At 33.0% G+C, this 21818-nt stretch overlaps 1 protein-coding gene across 2 annotated transcripts; it reads right to left on the bottom strand.

Moving 5' to 3' along the window:
* Positions 1 to 2433: 2433 nt before the first annotated feature.
* Positions 2434 to 21804, bottom strand: LOC128218354 (conserved oligomeric Golgi complex subunit 5-like). Of its 2 annotated transcripts, XM_052926003.1 has the most exons (22): positions 21752 to 21804; positions 20694 to 20833; positions 20271 to 20328; positions 20045 to 20099; positions 18968 to 19037; positions 17912 to 18032; positions 17310 to 17440; positions 16609 to 16777; positions 16344 to 16456; positions 15407 to 15484; positions 14382 to 14466; positions 13659 to 13857; positions 12026 to 12187; positions 11285 to 11384; positions 10145 to 10255; positions 8720 to 8782; positions 7586 to 7689; positions 6716 to 6844; positions 6152 to 6337; positions 4787 to 4913; positions 4497 to 4576; positions 2434 to 3994 (listed from the first exon to the last, which is right to left on the bottom strand). In XM_052926003.1, exons 1-22 carry the CDS (start codon positions 21786 to 21788, stop codon positions 3880 to 3882), a joined length of 2433 nt encoding a protein of 810 aa, XP_052781963.1. In that variant the 5' UTR covers positions 21789 to 21804; the 3' UTR covers positions 2434 to 3879. The 2 variants fall into 2 exon arrangements, with proteins under 2 accessions (XP_052781963.1, XP_052781964.1); XM_052926004.1 differs by lacking the exon at positions 12026 to 12187.
* Between the last annotated feature and the right edge of the window lie 14 nt (positions 21805 to 21818).

Raw genomic sequence — 21818 nt, forward strand, 5'->3', positions numbered from 1 at the left:
ACCAAACCAAGTTTTAGAGAAAAATATTAAAATATAATGATGTAATAGGCAGTTGAAATTTTAGTGTTCGAGATCGAATTCCGCGTGCCGACTCGCCAACCGAAAGACAGATAAAAGTTTCCAAAATAATCAATTATTCCAATTAATGATAATCTCATAATATTCATATAACTAAAACACACTCATAAAAATGAAAAAGTTCATGAAAATATTTACTTATTGTTCAATTGAATAAAGACAATATGTCAGTGAAATGGCTGTCTCCCTTCGCCAACCGAAAGACGATTTAACGCAGGTAAAAATAACTTATTAGTTGTTGTATTATGAAAATGATTATGAATTTGGATTCAAATAATAGCATTTATATTCTTATGGAAATGTTAGATCAATTGTATATACAGCATTTGAAAGTATTTTGGAATGTACTTGAAACATTGCCTTTGAAATAGGTCGAAAATGTCGCTAAAATCATTTTCTTTTAAACTAACTTAGATCTACAGTATAGTTCAGGGCTTTCAAATTTTATTTTTTGTTTTATGAAAATTAAAAACAGAAGCTTTTAAACAGCAAAGTTCTCATCTTCAGATAAATTAGCTTACTTATGGACAATAATAACCAGACCACACCAAATACACAAAATCAGGCGATGTTTAAAACAACATAATTATCACCCGGTATATGACACCCCACATAGTAGCGGCGCGTTTTTGGGGTGACAGTTTGGCATTATTGAAAGTGTGTTAATTTGGGTAAACCCTTTTCGGCTCTGTGACACGTGTTGAGTAAATACCATAATAATTACGCATTAAAGGACCGCATTACGTGTACATTTATAATTGCGGGGGATTTTCACACAAATTGACGGCTTCATTTGAAGAATCATAAATAACAATCGCGAGTAAAAAGGTAAGTTGCTGTAAGTATTAAAGAAGTCCAAATCAATAGAACTTTACACTCTGAAATCATTAATGATGAGTTTCCTTGTGCTATTTGTGCTGGAAATGCAGGCTATTATTTCTAATGCACCATGCTAAACCATAAAAAATAAAGTATTTTAACTTTAACTGTTTGATTTCAACGATGAAGATATCTACATAGTTAATAATAAATATTGCAAATAATAATGAAACATAATTCAATTCAGGCAACATTTTTTGCCATGCACATATGAACTATGTAACAACAACTTTCTTTTCTTCATGGTCATATATACGCATGGTGCCATCAAGGGTAATTATTAATATATTCTTATAACTCAATCTCAATTTTATTGTTTGTATGTCTGACACATTTGTTTGTAACACAAGGTGAATTTTCAGTGTACATTTACCATAGCTTTTGTCATTAACATGTATATGTCTTTGTCAATGATTTAAATACATATTGTAAGTTAATCATTTTATTTTGTATTTGCAGCGTTCAATATTTCATGTAATTTTATTATGTGTATGACTTATGTTTTATGCAGCCTTCCATGTTCGATGTTAATCCAAATGTATATATATGTCATGTATGTAGAAAAATGATAAAAAATAAAATAAAAATTTAGTATTAAGTTAACTGTATATATTTGTTCTTACTTCACCTGAAACATATCAATAAATCGTATTTCGGTTGAGAACAGGAGAATGCTCTTATTGGCTAAATAAAGGAAATTCTTTTGTAAAAAAACTCATTATTTCTAGATATTATTTTATAATTTTTGGCTCCAATGTGTAAAATCATCAAATATATATATATGAACATAAAAAATAAATACAATAGCAAGCGTCTTTCGGTAAATTTCTATCATATTTACTCCAGTTTAACCATATATATCCATAAATCGTATTTCGGTTGACGACGGGAGATAACACTATTTGACTAAAAAAGGGAAATTCTTTTGTCAATAAAGTCATTATTTCTAAATATTTTTTTATAATTTTTGGCTTCAATACGTAAAATCATTATATATACAAGATTATTTAAAAATAAATGCATTAGAAGGCGTCTTTCGGTAACTTTCATGCGTATTTCGGTAATTTTATTCGTCTTTCGGTAAATAATCGTATTTCGGTAAGTCTAGGGACCCACGACGATGTGCGAGTTACATTTTAGCACATAAGGACAATAATTCAAATAAATATAAGGCGATTTGTATTGGCAAGTTCAGAACCAGATATTGCTTTTTTTTTAATGCAGCACTGTCCTTATCATACATGTTAAAATATTCTACAATACGCCATCGTTTATAATAAGTTTAAACATAATTTCATTTTATAAAACTTCTGCTTAGTCACTCTCGGATGGTACAATGTTGCACGAGAATGTGATCTTGTGTTGTGAAACCCTTTGTCGGGCTTGGTGGTCACCACCAATCGTTTATGATGAATATGCGGACATATTTTTGTGTATACAACTTAATACTTGAAAGATTTGAGAGAAATCCACTGGAGTTTTCCATTTATTTACTTCCCACATCTTCAGTTTATATATTTAAGCAATGAAACATACATGTTATTGTACATACAAATAATCTAACAATATCATTAAATACGGAATCAATCTATGAAACATGCATGTATATGCTTGTTTATCATCATGTTCATAATAAAAATACATTATCCCACATCTTTATATTTTCAGAATATATAAAGATATAGATACACAACATAGTAAGGTAAGTCATCCATCATCATTACAAAAATTGCTACTTGTAAAAGTTTAATTTTAAAGTTTAATATATTTTTATTTTTTTCCCCAGAGAGCTACTTTTATATAGACATAATATTTAAAAATGCTGTGTAATCATTTTATTACCTCCCATTGAATATTTAATATCATTATCGTAGCTTCATTATGGTGGCTTTCACAATGTGGTAAAATAATTTAATTAAATGTAAAAATATCATCAACATATTAAACATAATCTTGCTGTTAATAACACATCTTTGCATTATAATGGTGGATGGTTTACCTTAAATATAAAAATCTCCAGGTCCAACCATATTATTCTATTATGCTGCTTGAATTTTTTTGTCATGAACCCTACGAGCAACTTCGTTTCTAGGGGAAATTTTATACAGTGGCTTCGCATTGCTGAAAATCTCTTCTATATAATTAAGACATCCCACTCTGAATTATTGAAATTGTCCCCCAGCTTCCTTCGTTTCAAATATGAGAAAATCACAAGTTAAAAAATGATGATACAGTAAAACTGTGAAAACGGCCCGACCTAAAACCTCAAGTTTTCCGATGTTTCAAGTAATCCCAAGTTTTCATTTCAGTCCATTAAGAAATGCCTTATAGGTTTTGAGTAATCGTCAGTATATTTAATATGGAAGTTGAAGGAATAAATTATGGAACTAAGCAACGACATGATTGATCAATTCACAGTTCTCCAGTTATTGCCTTTTGGAGTTAAGGCAGAGATACTGTAATGTTAAATATAAAATTGATTTAGCCTCACAATCTGCTCTTGATTTTTAAAAAATCAATTTAAAAGATTAAACATTGGATTTCCTTTTAAAGGACCTTGTTCAAGTTTTATAAGGTCACACACTGAAAAAAAAACTTCATGTGAAATGTAAACAAAATGCTTGTTACAACAAAAAAATATAATCAAAATTCAATGAAGAGCCCCAGTGTTCATGATTACTTATAAATGTGACACAAAATGCTCTTTTTTCCAAGCAGCATTAGTGAAGCTCCTGAAAAATGAAATATTTTAGGCTTGTTTTTATAATATTCTGCTCAAATTATTATCTGCCACTTGCTGTTTGGTGGTTTTTCATAAACCAAAAAGTAAATAAAAACTCAATTTGAACAAAGTTTAAAAAAAGACCAACATAATATCTATGATCAAGTCCCTTTAAATCATTTATAACATAATTCATGAAGTTATGAAGTATTTTGCAGCCCATTTTGGAGAATTTTTAGCATAATTGGATATATTGCAGCGAATTCCTTTCCGTGGCGTGATCGCACTTGCTGAACGTATGCCTCCAAACAACCCCTGAAATTCAAACATATTAAATTAATTACAACCCAGAAATGTAAGTGAATTGTTTTGATGTTTATATTTTAATGCTGAAAGTACAATGTTACAACGCATGTCTTACAACAAATCATGGGGTGTATGAAGTATGAATGTGTTTTTATCTGAATTAGTTCCATTTACACCAATGTCAATACCACCTTTAGGTGTTATTTATAACTTATATTCAAGTTGAATAACATAACAGTTGTTATATATAGGAAACACTTGCTTTATGAAAACTATTGCTTGCTAATTGAAATGTGTTGTTTATATTGATAATATAATAGCATTATACCATTTTTTTAATTAAAAAAAAAATCCATTAAAAGTTTAAAAACCATTGCTTGTTAAACATAAAAATTTGTTGAGTTTGAACCCAGTTGCTTATAAATAATACACATACAATGATTTTGGAAACCTATTTAATTTTACCACTTTAATGGATTTGAAAACAGTTTTTTATCGAAGTTATACAAACTTTATAAAGGTCAGGCGGTCTTTTTCCGAAGGGTGGTCATCCAGCCACTGTGAATATCTGCTAAGAGACCAATCAGCAGACTGCAAAAATGAATGTATAATTAGCTTTTTGCAAAAACTTTGTACTAACACATTATTGTAATTATAAGAAATGAGAATGTGTAATATAGAGTTTATGATGATTTTACAGAAACATAGATGACATTTCTATATTTTCACTGATAACTGATAGCTATTAAATTTAGATCTAAAAATGAATACAAAATTCAAAACCAATCAAGTATTACTTACAACATGAGGAGACTTGATTTCGGGCGGTGCTCGTGCAAACAAGAAGTGTAGAAGGGTACTATGGGGAATGGTTTCCCCAAGAGCTGGACTATCGCTGACGTGTTCCACACTTTGGAACAAAAGGGGTCTGTAATATTAGGGAAACATTTCTTATAAAGGATATATTCAACAATTCAAACGATAGAATTTGTTCCGTCAAGATTATTTTGGCAGCAAAGCTGAATGCCTTGATATGGAACAGAAATTCCAACTGTGGTATTTTGAGAGCAATCTTGAATTGGAGAAGGAACATGTTTGTCCATAGTATGCAAGTATTTTTTTGCCAATAATTGACATGTGGTGTGACACAAATCTTCAGTGCTAAAAGTCAAAAATCAACTTTTTATTTTTATTTTTATTTTTTTGTCAAAAGTAATCAGATGGTACACATAATAGCTTTAGATGCAAAAATATTTTTATCTTTTTAATTTTTATTCTTATAATACATCACTACTTTATAAAATTAACTGGAAAAAATACATACATAGAATAATTGACAATATTTACACCTCAACTTCCATTCCTTAAATGAACTGCCTTTCGGCAATTGCGTTCATCAATCGATGAACGCAACATCTTCGGATATGTTCGGATTGTAGTTCATTGCATAACAATATACATGAAAGCTATTGATCTTGTTATTGGTTGTATTGTGCCTGCAGGTCCCGTAAAATATAAATCAACATTTTTAAAAGTGTTAGTTTATCATATTTTAAATATATTGGTACCAGAAGTGTTTCAATTTTACGTTTTAAAGTGATTTCAAGTGGTTGATCTTTTCCCGCATTATTGTGACGTCATTTGAAAAAAATGTTTCCGGTTATAGTCGATCGTTCTATTTACCGAATGGGTAAGAACGGGTTACTGAAAGGTTTTCTTAAATGAAATGAAGTATTTTTTTAACAATTCTAGAATGAAATAATGAACTATTGGTGTAAATATAAGGAATGAATTGCGGGGTTGATGTCATTATCGGGGATATGAACGCAATTGGGTTGGTCAAAGTACGCGTGGAGTCATTCGGACTCCACACACATTGACCAACCCAATTGCGTTCATACCCCGATAATGACATCAACCACGCAATTCATTCCTTAAATAATCATTAATACAGCAAACATAAGGGCAGTTGAAAATAAACTTTATAAAGCAGTATCCAAATGCCTTTATAAATTGTACCTGAAAATAAAACAACTTCGTTTTATAATCACTCTCTAAATTCTACTTCAAAACAACCAAAAGTAATCTACTAGTGATTTAAATGAACAATAGGTCTGTGTAACTGAAACTTAACATCTACTTTTGTACTTGAATGTCAACACATACCTGAAGGCTCTTAAGAGTCTGTATGGTTTTCCAAGGTCAGATGCACGTTTGCAGAAAGGGGAAATGGCCAGCTCCATCTGGGCAAAGTCTGCCGCAAGTCTTAATTTCCCCCCTTCTCCAAGTGGTCTCACCATACAAGCATGTCGAACAAACAGGGATATACACCTGCAGCTGATTGGCTGAATACTGGAACAAGAGTGGACAGAATGAATCTGATTGGTTTAACATTATTATATACACCTGCACGTGATTGGCTGAATACTGGAACAAGAAATGACAGAATGAATCTGATTGGTTAAATATTGTTATATACACATGTAGCTTATTGGCTGAATACTAGAACATGAAAGATGAATCTGATTGGTTAAACACTTTAATATGTGATATACACTAATATGTGATGTAACTAATTGGTGGAATACTTGAATATGAAATGCATCTGATTGGCTGCATGTTGGGACATGAAATTTAAGAATGAATCTGATTGGTTCTACACTAGAAGATGCAATATACACCTGCAAGCTAAGTATCAATTTAAAATGAAAACAGAAAAACAGCACTCACCATTCCATGATAAAATCATGGCATGTAAATTGTAAAAGATAGTCAGTCTGACATCTGGCTATGAATCCCTGTAGTTCCCTCATGTACAGGGAACAAGGAGCATCTGTATCCTGGCCAGTAGGGGCAGGGCTATAGGGTGAACAATAATTGCATGAGTATTTCAAATGATAGTCAGTCTGAAATTTGGCTATGAATTTCTGCAAATATCTTATGTACTGGGAGCATGGGGTGTCAGGTTGTATACTTCAGAAAAAAGAAGGCATTCATCCATATTTGTTATCATGTACTTTTCCATTTAAGGCAGGTCAATCTGCATTGTGGGTATTTTTGAAGGAAAAGTTGCAAAAAGCTTTAAAAAGCACAAACAGGATTGCCAACTCTCTTCAATTTTTTTTTTTTCATTTGAAAAGCTGCACTCAACAATTATTGAAGTGAGAGTTATTGGCCTTCATACATGCATTATATCTTGTAACATATGTACTAAGTTTAATAAAATGCAAGTACATTTGTTGAAGTCATTAACCTTTCTGTAAGAGATTGCTATCATCTATTAAAGCAAAGATGTCATTACTGCTTAATTTCCAAACTAAATTGAACTTAAACCAATGTTCATGCTTTTTTGTCCTTATTTTTACTTAAAAAAGATGGTACAAGTAATTACATATATTTCAAAAGTTTTATTAAACATGGGCCAGCTAACAAAAAAAAGTTAAAGGGGCAAAAAATAGGTTTACACTTGATATCTGTCCAAAAATCATATGCTTATTTTTTTTTTATCATCAAAGTCAAATGAGATAACAATGCTTCAAAATTGAAACAAATTTGTTTGCATCAATAAAGTGTAGCCTTTATTGTGCCCAATTTTAATACCTTGAAAAATCTTCCTGATGAATGGTCAATATGATAGCCTCCAGAGCATCACATATGGACGACATTAGGGGTTGTACAGCGTTAGTCATCAGTAAAACTATCGCCTGGAAAAGAAACGTAGCAAATTTGTAAACACTTCAAATACAATTTTATTTTTCTGTGTGTACGTGTAAAAAAGTACTGAGACAGGTCAAAAGCTACTGTCACTGTAAAATTCTGCTTTTTCAAAGCAAGGTTAACACAGACTAATAATAAACCTTGTAAATTATAATTTTCCAAACTGAAGAAGTTCTCCTTATAAAGGTGTAAATGAAAAATTGCCACATTTTATGAATCGTTTGTCAGCATTAAGATCATTATTTTAAAATAATAACTCATAAAAGATCAATAACTACCTAGATTTTATACTGAACATCATTCGACCATTGATAAGTTTTGAAAAAATGGACTAAAACTCCCTAAATAATAATTTTTATTTTCATATCTGTAGACTATTTCAATCATATGAGAAATTTATTTTGCTAGTATTTGTGATTCTATCACATTTCCAATTCTAAACATCAGTGGTCGAAATAAGCACAAGCCCGCAAGCCCTGCACTGGTAAAATGTCTTTCTGGCTTGCTCAAATCCTGAATTTTATATAGCATGGCTTGTTCAAAAATTTGATGCCAAGCAATAGTATAAGAATTCAGGCTTGTTCATCCCAAAGTCTAATTTCGATGACTTAAACATTGCCAATTAATATATGCCATATTATCATGACATTGCTAATATTAAACCCAGGGAAAATGGTCAAAAGAAAAAAGCTTAAAAAAACTTGTGAAATTTAAAGCAATATACAGTATAGATATAAAAAAATGCTTTTCAGGCAAAAATGAATAAATGGTATGGCGTTTAAAAACAGTCTAGGTTGGTAGGTAGTTGTTTTTTTTACTTTCCAAACCCATGATTAGAATGAAAATAAAACAAAAAACATTGACCTCATCTTAAGAATTGCATAGGTTGTTTTTCTCTTGCTTAGTTTATGAGCACTAAAAAGCTCCTACTAAAAATAAATCGGGTCGCGGGTATTTTTCTTAGTCAGTGTGGAAACATCAAACAAAAAGTTAATTACCAGGTAAAAATAGCCTCACCTGAAGGGATTCTGTGATGCTGCCTTTCCCCTCCTCTGGATAATATTCCAGGCCGATCACAACCTAGAAACGGATTAGATATGACAGTGAGACAGGGAAGATGCGTTGAGCTGAATAACCCATGCCTTATTGTTAGTTTATTGTAATTATACTCAATCATGACGACGACTGTAAGATGGTATGAGTTACTTTCCAGTCCATTTCCTGGAGAGAAGCAATTTTATTGTAATTATACTTGAACTCATTTGTTACAACAGCTGTAAGCTGGTATAAACCTCTTTCAAGTCCTGGATAGAAACTTATACTTGCTTTTTAATTCAGAGGCTAAAAAAAAAGTACCCCTCATTTGGATTGATTCTTAAACCTCTTGAGTAAGGGGTGTTCTTTGGGTTAGACTCTATGGCAAGCAAATGAGATACAGTTAAGGATATTCTTTATGGTTAGAGTGTATCATCTTTTTTATTGGTCAAGAGCTGGTCATATGACAAAATTCAAAAAAGGAATTTGACCAGACAAACGTAATATTTTCTATATACAAACTTGTGTGTGTTTCAGGAAATGGGGCCATGACTGTCAAAAGTTATCATAAATCAAGCAGAATTTTAATAAAGAGCTGATAATTTTCATGTCATACTGCTTATATTTTCATGACTAAAGCATCCATAATAAAAATACTACATGCATAAGCCCAATGTAAGAGGAATAATTTAAATTAATGATTATTAGAATTTACATATTATAGTTATCCACCTATATATTGAAAAATTTAACCGCAGAATGTAGAAAAGCATATGTAAAACATATGACCTAATATGTATATAAACTTTGTACATTATTGTTTTAGTATTCAAATACTATTTAAAAAATAGAGAGATACCCTACGACACTACAAGTATAATGTCAGTAATGTAACAAGTTATCTCAGAAAAAAAATACATGAACATGTGTCTTTAATTGCTTGTCGATATCGCATTAAAGCAAAAAAAAAATATTGAAATAAAGCCACCACTATTAAAATAGCAAATTTGATCAAGACAAATAGATGCCTGTACCCTGTAAACTAATGCCATTTAGCATTAAAATATTCTGGTGCACATATATACCTCAATAAAACACTGAAAATATAAGTAGAAAACCGAATAAACATTTTATCAATGTTCAACTACATGAGCTTATTTCTCAAAAATGGTAATTAAAATGGTTTTAAACTATTCAAACAAATGAGCTAAAACACCTCTAAAACCCAATAACACAGAACAGATTTCAGCTGATTTTCTTTTCAGTAATTTTGCATAAAAATAGTTGACACTCTTAAAGAGGAGAACATTACTGTTGGCCAGTTTACTGATGGCTAAATGACCTATAGGCATGGCCTTGACCTCTCAGATAAGAGCCAAATGCTATGGGTAAAATACACTTTCATACCTTAGAAACAGCCAAATGAAGTTGGTACAAGGTGTTGACAACTGCTGCATTTCGTGTCTGACCTTGAGTTGGTGATCCAATGACCTGGCTGGCCTCACCATCTGTACACAGCTGAAATGTAAATGAAATGGTGTTAGATGTAGCATTTTCCATCTGTCCTGGTAAGCATCACCATTGGTACCCAGCTGAATAGTTTGTGTCACAAAGCGTGTTTTAGGGTTATACAACTGATACAACATGTTATTTTAATAGGTGATAATTATACTATTAGCAATGAGAAATGGTATGTGTTTACAACAAAAGCTGAAACTGTAGTATCTTTTCATTTTGAAACCTAAATTAATTTCCCGTTTTCCTGTAAACATGTGTTACCAGGGGTTGGGGGGAAGGGGGATTCCTCTGGTGACGCACATAACATTTAAACATTTTACAAATAACTGATGAATGCATACATTATCAATGACTAAGAGCACATAATTAAAATTATTTGAGGTATATCAGCACCAAAAACGATGGTTAGCTCTACACATCAAAAGTTTGTGAGTGAGAATATTGGTGTGATCTTATCAACGTGTATATGACAAAACATCATATGATCAAGAATTTTGTTTAAATATCATAATAATTATATAAAAATTACACAAACATGCTATGTAAAAACATTTATATCTAATTATTTCAGTGTTTCCCCTTCATCAGTAATTAGATAAACAACAATCATAGAAAGGACGTCAACGTCATACACTGTTTAATGACGGCCGATCATTTAGCAGCAAAACCAATGAAGATAATAGAAACAACAATATAGTTTAATTCATGTTTTAATTGGTTAAATATTATGGCAGGGTTATAAATCAAATGGAACACTCTGCTTGGAAAATCAAAGATATAATGTTTGAACTGACTAATGCAACTGTTACTCTGTAAGTGAGTATTCTTACCACACTGAAATAAAGATTTGAAACATAAATTGTACAATACAATTCCTGAAAAAATATCCCCATTGGTAAATAGTATAAATTAACCTTATCAGCATTTAGTTACCTTCCTTCAAGAGGTTACTGCATAAGATAGAGTGATGATGCGGGAAATAATGCTAAGCTATAACAATTTCAAATTTCTGACTTGAATGATACTAACCAACTGTTCGCTCTTCACACAATACATTTTCACCGTCTTTGAAACATTCTTTGCCACGGTTACACACAACTTCTTATCCACACTGGCTACATTCAACTCACTGAAATAACAATGATACATATCTGAAGGAAGTTAAACACATTTTTTCAAATTAAATAACATCATTTAATAGATTTAGTTGGAGCTCAATCACCCTCACCTAACATTTGATAAAGCATTGTATATTTTAGTTTTGTGGTTCATCATAATTTGAAAACGTTTGGTCAATTCATGGTTAGTGAGGTCCAAACACTGACCAAATGTTTCCATACACTGATAAACTGCAGTTCTGTAATATTCAATGTTTATATTAATACTTATTTCTTTCATTTTCTCCCTGGGATTATACGATTACAATGCGGAAAAATAACACTTCCAAGACAATCAGAGTAGGTAGCATAAATCTGGCTGTTTGGACAGCGGTGGTGTCAATGATGGCACTTGTTTTATTGTCAACACATACTTCTCTATGGGATTTTACATCAATTGACCAATCACAACTACTTTTTATACCATCTGAGGTACTCAGAAGATATTGCATTCATCAGAATATGAATGCAATTAAAAGGATAAAAATACATCTAAGGAAGTTTACTAGCAGTGTACTTTTTGATTAATAAACATATACATGTATTGCAAAGGATTTCAACAAAGTGAAAAACTCTTAAATGGACTGGTTGAACACGCAAACACACTTCATACCTAGATATAGTTTTCACAATATTATCCACCTCTTCAATAGAAGGTGGACTGAACGATGCTGTGCTGAATGCAAGGTTGATGGGGTCGAAGAGTCGCGACAGGGACTTGGAAATGTACGCTGTCTCAAAGTCTGACAAACTGTCTCTCAATGCCTGCTCAGAACTAAAATAATCAGTACAAAATAAACATACACAGTTTTATAAAAACTAGAAATGTGTCCATAGGACACGGATGCCCCCACTTTGATTTTTTGTCACAGAAAATAAGCCATAATGATTATTCAGGATAATCTGAGGGCCCTAACTCCTAAATGATTAAGGCGATTTCCATGGCTATCGAACTTGATCAAGATATTATGGTCACAAACATGTGTTAAAAGTTTGGTGAGGATTGGACAAACAGTTTTCAAGAATTAGATCGGAAACAATCTTCGGGACGTATTTTTCAAGTCTTTTTTTGCAAATAAAGGGCCGTAACTCCTAAATGACAAAAGCGATTTCCATGGCTATCGAACTTGATCAAGATATTATGGTCACAATCATGTATGTAAAGTTTGGTGAGGATTGGACACATACTTTTCAAGAATTAGATTGGAAACATATATTTTTGAAGTATTTTTGGCAAAAAAGGGCCGTAACTCCTAAATGACTAAAGCGATTTCCATGACTATCGAACTTGATCAAGATATTATGGTCACAAACATGTGTTTAAAGTTTGGTGAGAATTGGACAAACGGTTTTCAAGAATTAGATCGGAAACAATCTTCGGGAATTTTTGGCAAAAAAGGGCCGTAACTCCTAAATGACTAAAGCGATTTCCATGACTATCGAACTTGATCAAGATATTATGGTCACAAACATGTGTTTAAAGTTTGGTGAGGATTGGACAAACGGTTTTCAAGAATTAGATCGGAAACAATCTTCGGGACGTACGTACGTACGTACGTACGTACGTACGTACGGACAAGGGCAACCCTATATGCCGCCACTTTGTGGGGGCATAAAAATCGAAATTGAAAAGATTTATTACTATCCTGGGGGCCGTCTTAATAAATAATTGAAGTCGTAACTCCAATTATCTTCACAAATGGCAATATATTGATTTTTTTCATTTTCTCAACTTCTTGATGATTTTCAATTTTGGCTTAAATTTCAATTCACACAAATATGAAGCAGAATAATAAAACTATGGCACAAATATAATATAAATTTACGACTACAATCAAGACGGCCTCATGGTCCCCTTTAAATTTGTCACATCTTCAATGCAGAAATGTACTACAATGGTCGGCAGAATGTAAATGATTGACCCTTTAAAATCACATTTCATCAAGAAAAGCTTCTGTACAAAATTGCATTGCTAAACTTTGCCTAAGTTAACATCATGCTGTTGTTTCATATGTTTATGAACAAAATTGCTTTTTGAAAAGGGCTGTAACTGATGAAAAAACACATGGCCAAATCCCTCTGCATGTCCCATTGATATGAATGTAAACATTGTTACATTACACAGGTTCTGTTTATCTGTTGTTTACTTCACATCTTCATTAATGAAGATAGATGGTGTAAATGTATCATCATGCAATAAAATAATATTAAAATCAATGGTTTTATGACAAAAACAATTCCGTTACTTGTACTGTTTGTCTTTATTCGCTGACGGCATGAAAATATCTTCTTCCTGCATTTCCATTGCTATGACGTCTGTTGCCAAGGACAACGAATCTGTCTCCACACTGAGGCTGAACTGTTGTAGACGTTTCCAAAGGTCATTGTACAGTCGCAGAAGTTTCGGGTATTCCCCTTCAAAGGCTTGTTTCAGGAAAGACGATGCTGAAATAGCGATAATATTGCACATGCATGCAGGAAGCAGAAAAGGATTAACAAACATCTTGGATTGTTAAAGAAGTTTCTAAGTTAACAAGAATTAAGCTGTGCTGTTAATTGGAAACATTGCCTAATATTTGTATACCCAAACAAAAGTAAGCAAACTGTAATGGCCATATTTTTTGTGCTTATTGAGCATTTCTTCTGCAGCTATAATAAGTTTTCCACACATTTCAATAATTTGATTGGTCTATACCAATAACTAGATGCATATTTTAGCTAACTTTGACCAAACCAAAGAGCTATCCAGCTTTATACAATTTGGTGGAGACTATTGGAATTGAGCCCGTCTTTTTACTCAATACACTGTCACCAAGTTTCACCATAATTGGGTTAAGGTATTGTGTGCACAGCTTTTTCTAAATGTTAAAGGGACATTACAGTAGTGAGCATGGGGTGATTTTACTAAATATTGGACTAACTATATTAGGACTTTTAGGCGACACTATTTAAAGTGAGATAATACATACTTTCAGCTGCTTTGTTGAATTTTTGCTTCAAAAGGGCTGTAATATTGGTCCAAAAATCTGCCAAAATGTGGACACTACCCTCACTCTGAAAATACAAGAGGTTTTTACTTAATCTCATGGAGTATGTCTCATTAGACGTATGTCTCCATAGGCTTACAAGAGCAATGCAGAGTGAGCTTCAACACTCATCTGTCCTTTTTTCTGCAATGGGACTTGCTAAAAATGAGAGTATTATCTCTGGCAACATTTTTTCAAAGTTTCATTTGAATATCTTGAAGCTATCTGCAAAGGTAAAAGTTTTTGCATAACGCCGCCTTTGCAAAGGCTATGATAATAGGACAAGCTCATGATATTGAACACAGTTCCAAAGATCATTGTAAATCTGCAATGGCTTTGGATATTTCCATTATAATTTAGCCTTCATAACACATAATATATAACTTAAACAAACCCAGCACGCCACATTCAATTTTCAAATGGTTATCCATTGTTGAGTTATGATTAAGGTGCAGAGAAGGATGACTTTTATCATGATTTCAATCTGAATTCTTGTTTCATTAATTTACAATATATATTATTATTAAAATCAGAGGCACTTTCAAACACTGTTCAATAGAAAAGTAGTAAAAAAGTGAAATTAAAAAATATTAGGAATTTAGAACATTTTTACATACATTTAAGAACATCACACAACACTTTTCCATTTCTATGTGCATATAATGTCTGAGACTTTTTCTGAATGAAACTGTGGTTTAAATTAAGTATGGAATCTCAATCTAAATTCTGCTAAAAATTGCTTAGCCAACAAGTCACTTCAAGTCAGCATTGCTTCAATCAACTTTAACACAGTTTAGCTCTGAAAGACAATAGGTACAAAAATAATGTATAAATAGAAAATTGGTCCATAAATCAGCTTTTATCATTGAAAAGTAGAAAAAAAATAGGTTTTTAAAAGTAGGAGGCATTTTCAAAAGATAAGGTAAACAAGGAAAAGTGGGAATGCCAAAAAGCCGATTTGAACCAACCTGTTTTAGCTCCTCAATAAAGCACACATGTGTTACAGGATCTCTCTTCTTAATCAGGACTTTCTGCAGGTGCTGAACCTATACACAATATAAATGAAGCTATTGTTAATATAGAACAAGTGAAAGTAGAGGGAACACCAACACTTGCCTGTTGTTTTTTCCAGTCAAACAAGGTGTATAATTCTACAATTAGTACAGCCAGAGATTTGGGCCTTCTGGCAGCAAGTGTAACTAGTTCCTTTTGAATATATTGAATGATATTTTAGCTGAAGTAATTGTACAGTGACACGAATGATTCCAACAACAAATACAGTCTAGCAAGTCGACCACAAAAAAAATCTAATCATTAACATTAATTTATTTAATTCAGTCATTTATTAAGTTTATACTAGTTTATTTTAATTTCATCGTGCACACAGCAAAAAAACCCCACTCTCTGGTCCTTTTCATGGTTAGAAACAAATACTTGTGTCCTTTTTGAAAATTCAGGAGAACTAACATGGTAAGGATGGAACCCAAGACACTTGAGTGAGAGTCTGATACCTATACCACTCTCACCATTCTCAACCACAATTCAGTCAAGTTTGTTCATTATATGAATCAAACATTCTTTTCTTTAACAAAGTCTTAACTTTGTTTCATATGTTTCAAGTTACAATCACTGTTATTGTTAAAAACTGTTTATTTCAGTATGTAAGATGGCAATATTATTTCACTTTTCGAACATAAAAAGTGAATATTTCGGTGAAATATCCATATTATGATCTTACACTTTAACAAATGATTAAATCTATATCAATATTCTACACTTTCTAATATATTTCTCTGAAAAGCAATGATGCCATCAAACAGCATAAAGCATAGATTAAAGATAAATCCCTGATTTTGTTCTTTAATATTTTTAAAAAAGGGTGCCATATTTTGTTATTAAATTCACCTGAGCACAAGCACTGTATATACTGTCCATCAGTTTCTCCATGTTGGTCCACAGGGTGGCTCTGAGGGCTGCTGTGTTGCCTGTCATTGGCATTGAGGATCTACCAGGGGCACCTAAAGTACAACAAATGATTAATACCATGTGTTTTACAACCAATGTTGTATGATGCATCATGAAATTTGCTCGCTTGCCCTACTGGGTGCATACAGCATAAACACAACGTAGCATGTGATTAATCATTGAATGGTTCAAATTCAGATCTTACTTTTTCCTTGTGGTCCAGTCTGCTGTACTGACAAAGCTGTCACATCCAGACATGATTTAATATCCCCCTCAAGGTGATCGCTGCACAGTTTAACAACTCGATCTACAATCTCACGCAGACAGCCGAGGTTGTGGAACACTTGAAGGGAGGTCGCCACGTGCACTTGATTCTGGAGAAAGAAAGTAAGATATACACACTTTCATGTCAATTTCAAATAAATTTTTGGGAAAATAATATCAATTTTCAAAAAGAAGGCTTGGTAATGATTCAAGGAATTACTATGCAGCTTGTGAAATATTGCTTTTGGTGATCACTTGATAAAATATATAATGATCTTACAATAATTGTCCTCTATTAATCAAACATGTCTAATTTTTGAAATCAAATGTATGGGCTACAATTTTTCAAAACTTTGTTAGAGTTAACAATACTGTTAACATCATTCAACTAGTTCCCGGAGTATGGACACTCTTGCAAAGTGCAGTATTTCTTACAAGTTTTGAGAAAACTGTTTCTGCTGTACTTATTTCATTTAAATGTATCACCATCTTATAATATTTCATCTTATTATTGCCAGTTAACAATGATGTCATTTATCACGTTGCTTACTTTAACAAAGTTCTGATCATCTGGCCATTAAGTTCCACAATTAGACTTATTTATACAAAGAAACTCAATTCTAATTTCACATTTAGCTCTACCTGTGATTCCATGCCTTGTTCCAACATCTTCTGTGCCTGTGTTTCCACCTCATTTCGCGCTTGTTTCACAAACCGTCGGTCCTGCTCTATAACTTCGATCCCAGTTAGGTCAACTCCCTCACATATATAATCTGAAATGAATTGATTAATTGTAAAGAGCCCAAGTTAAGAACCCATCAAATCTTTTAAGTCAATGTATTCTTCTTTAAAATTTGCAACACCAAATCTTACTATTTAGTTCTAAAAAAGAAAAATATGAAGAAATGATTTCAGTCACCAATTCAGCTGAATAAGTGTCAAAGAAGACACACATTTCAGGTAAGATCATTCAGCCACCTACCAAACTCATTGAGCTTCAAGAGAGATTACAAAGTTATCTATTAAGCTCATTGAGCATCAAGGGAGATAATTCAGCCACCTAACCACTTATTGAGCACTTTATTCAACTACCCAGCTCATTTAGTATCAAAGTTAATTCAGTTACCAACCTAGCCCATTGAGCATACACCCACCTATATCGACTCAACTATTCAGCTAATTGAGCTGCTAGCAGTTATCTTCCAACTTCAATGAACATCAAGGGAAATAATTCAGTCACCTACCAAGCTCATTGAGACTCTGTGCAGCTTTGGTTATCTCCCTTGCTCCCCCTGCCAGCTGACTGTGAAGTCGTTTTGACAGATATAGGATTCTTATGATTCGCCGTAACAAGTCACATGTCTCCTGGAAATGAAATGAATCATAAGATAAATGCTAACTAGAAATGTGTCCATAGGACACGGATGCCCCCACTTCGATTTTTTGTCACAGAAAATAAGCCATAATGATTATTCAGGATAATCTGCAACATATAGGATAAGTTAAGTTGAGTTGGGTTTTACGGCATCGCAAGACTGTATAGGTTATATGGCGCCATTCAGGCAGGAAAAAACTTGTTGGATCCACATTGGACACATACTTTTCAAGAATTAGATTGGAAACATATATTTTTGAAGTATTTTTGGCAAAAAAGGGCTGTAACTCCTAAATGACTAAAGCGATTTCCATGACTATCGAACTTGATCAAGATATTATGGTCACAAACATGTATTTAAAGTTTGGTGAGGATTGGACAAACAGTTTTCAAGAATTAGATTGGAAACATATATTTTTGAAGTATTTTTGGCAAAAAAGGGCCGTAACTCCTAAATGACTAAAGCGATTTCCATGACTATCGAACTTGATCAAGATATTATGGTCACAAACATGTGTTTAAAGTTTGGTGAGGATTGGACAAACGGTTTTCAAGAATTAGATCGGAAACAATCTTCGGGACGTACGTACGTACAGACAGACAGACGTACGTACGGACAAGGGCAACCCTATATGCCGCCACTTTGTGGGGGCATAAAAAGATGAAACCTCAAGTGCTTTCATAATTACTTAGCTTTCATTTTTTTTATTTAAAAAAACAGCATCCATGTATCATAATATGTGTAGGTGATGATTGTTTAAGCACTGCATAGTTTGTCAAACTCTACCCATGATAAAGATGAGCATTTCTTCTTATGCCATTCTCCTTTTATATTGTATGTTATTGCAAGTTTTGCAATCAAGTAGAAACATGAAGGACACTAGTTGCCTCATGAAAAGTGTATCACTTAAACATTTTATCAAACCTGTAAATTTCTGAGCTGCACAGTTCTTGTTAAAATCTTTGTGTATGGCTCAGTAACCTTGGTCCTTATTCTGAAAAACAAAACATTATCATTGTCAGCATAGAGAAAGCTTAAAGAAATAAGTATAAACTAAAATCTGCTTCAATTGCACACCTGTCCGTTGCTGCCATCAAAGACTGTTCTCTACATTGCACTGTAGCATACCTTTCCAATACTGCCATTGAACAGGGACTGTATTCTGCTTTACAATGTTATATATCTGTTCATTGCTGCAAACAGAGACCTATTCTGCTTTACAATGTCATATACCTGTCCATTGCTGCAAACAGAGACTTATTCTGCTTTACAATGTAACATACCTGTCCATTGCTGCAAACAGGGACTGTATTCTGCTTTACACTCTTACATACCTGTTCACTGCAGCAATCAGAGACTTATTCTGCTTTGCAATGTTATATACATGTCCATTGCTGCAAACAGAGACTTATTCTGCTTTACACTCTTACATACCTGACCATTGCTGCAAACAGAGACTGTATTCTGCTTTACCATCTTACATACCTGTCAATTGCTGCATAAAGGGACTGTATTCTGCTTTACAATATTACATACCTGTCAATTGCTGCAAAAAGGGACTGTATTCTGCTTTACACTCTTACATACCTGTTCATTGCAGCAAACAGAGACTTATTCAGCTTTGCAATGTTATATACATGTTGAATGCTGCAAACAGAGACTTATTCTGCTTTTCACTCTTACATACCTGTCCATTGCTGCAAATAGAGACTGTATTCTGCTTTACACTCTTACATACCTGTCCATTGAGGCAAACAGAGACTGTATACTGCTTTACACTCTTACATACCTGTCCATTGCTGCAAACAGAGACTGTATTCTGCTTTACGATGAAACATACATGTTGATATCATCAACTGAGACTGTAATCGGCTTAACACTATTATATACCTGTCTATTGCTACCGAATAAGCTGTATGCTGCATTACAGTTAAATTTATGTCCATGGGGTGAACAGAGACTGTTTTCTGCTTTGCACTGAAAGAAAAAAAACTGACATACCTGTCCATTGCTGCCAACAGTGACTGTATTCTGCTTTGCATCATTTGTAACATTCCTGTAAATAATACAATATTATACATAATTATGTCAATATTATAAGTTGTCAATTTCAATGCAATTCATTATTTGATCCTGAGTGTTCTTTATCATACATTATGAAAACATATTTTAATAATCAAACTGCAAACGCCATCAAGTTGAAAAGTTGGCATGATAATAAAGTTACCTTCCAAAGTTTCCACTCCTGTTGCCTGCGACAGGAGGTCCTCATGATGAACAACAATCTGGTTGGTAAAGAAATACATGTGTCAGGCCACAATTAACTAATAGCTTGTTAAGTGTTTGCCAACTTTCTCACAAAAATACCTGTTACAAGAAAGTTTGTTGATTTTTTAGTTAAAATTATTAAAAGAATGATTACGGAATTAAGTGTTAATGAAAAATACCTACCTACCCACTTTTAAATGTTGTTGGGAAATGCAAAATACACCAGGTACATTAAACATAAACAATATTACAGTATTAGGAATGTGTCTGATTATCAATTTGGCAAGAAAGTTTGTGAACATAGAATGCAATAAGAATAAGCTGAGATAATTTTCCTTCATCAATTCATATTTTATTTAAATTAATATAATCTTTAATAAACCTGTGAGTGTATTTCTTTATCTAGAAGTCCAATGCCTTCTGCAAGCTTTGCCAACTGGTCAGTGATTGCTGCGCCCTGTATTGCTTTGTTTGCATGGGACTTTACATCAAAAGTCTCCTGCAGAAACTGGGCGAACATATCTGTAAAATAAATATATGTTAAGTATATATAACTTGTGACTTCCATCACTCTGTGAGACTGTTATTGCCTTATTAATTTTTTATTGATGGTAAAATATTGTGGGTAATGAAAACCTGCATGATTCCTCTGCATTAACACAGTGACAGATTGTTTATGTCAGTTTTCATTTGGTTAAGTTGAAATGAAAATTATGGATGTGTATATCTTTATCTGATAACATTCTTTTTAAAGAAAGTGATACTATGAGCACAACAAATATCAGATTATTAAAGTAACCTGGGAGGAAAATTTAACTCGCGTGGGGCGCAAGTCCTTGCCCGCCAGAATACTAGCATGGCCTTCTAAGCAACTGAGCTAACCGGAGGGGGGTGGTTCTTGGCCACATACAGTACACTCTTCCCCCATTAACCTTTTTAGCCGACAGAGACACTCCTGCAGTTTACCACTGCCACCATTATTTAAAAGAAAACATGGGAGAAAAAGTGCACCCAGTGTGGGTCTCGAACCCAAGAACACAAAACAACTAGTACGGTACTCAAACCAACTGAGCTAACCAACTGTGGGTTCTTATCCACACACACTACACTACCTTTACACTAAATTGTTATTCTAATAGAAGTAATATAAAAGCAACCATCATTTTAAGAGGTATTCTGTACTTCAGTCACATCATTCTTTGTACATCAACAATATGTTCACTTTAATATACTTTTGATACGTTGCATTCTTTGCATGAAAAATGATGATTAGGTTATGATGTCCGAATTCCTGTTATCCGAAATGGAATATCAGTTCGAAGTTTTGTGGCCTAGAAAAGTGTTTCTGACAGTAACATTACTTAAAATAACTGACAAGTCGTACAATATGTGTAAATATTCTGATGGTGTGAAAATATTTGAGAAATAAGCTTGGCATACCATCATTTTCGAGCAGTGAAATAAGTTCATCTTCCATGTTTGTTTACTTCCGGGAACACGTTCAGAT

The sequence above is a fragment of the Mya arenaria genome, chromosome 14 (assembly GCF_026914265.1).
Source record: "Mya arenaria isolate MELC-2E11 chromosome 14, ASM2691426v1".
In the NCBI taxonomy this organism is placed as follows: Eukaryota; Metazoa; Mollusca; class Bivalvia; order Myida; family Myidae; genus Mya; species Mya arenaria.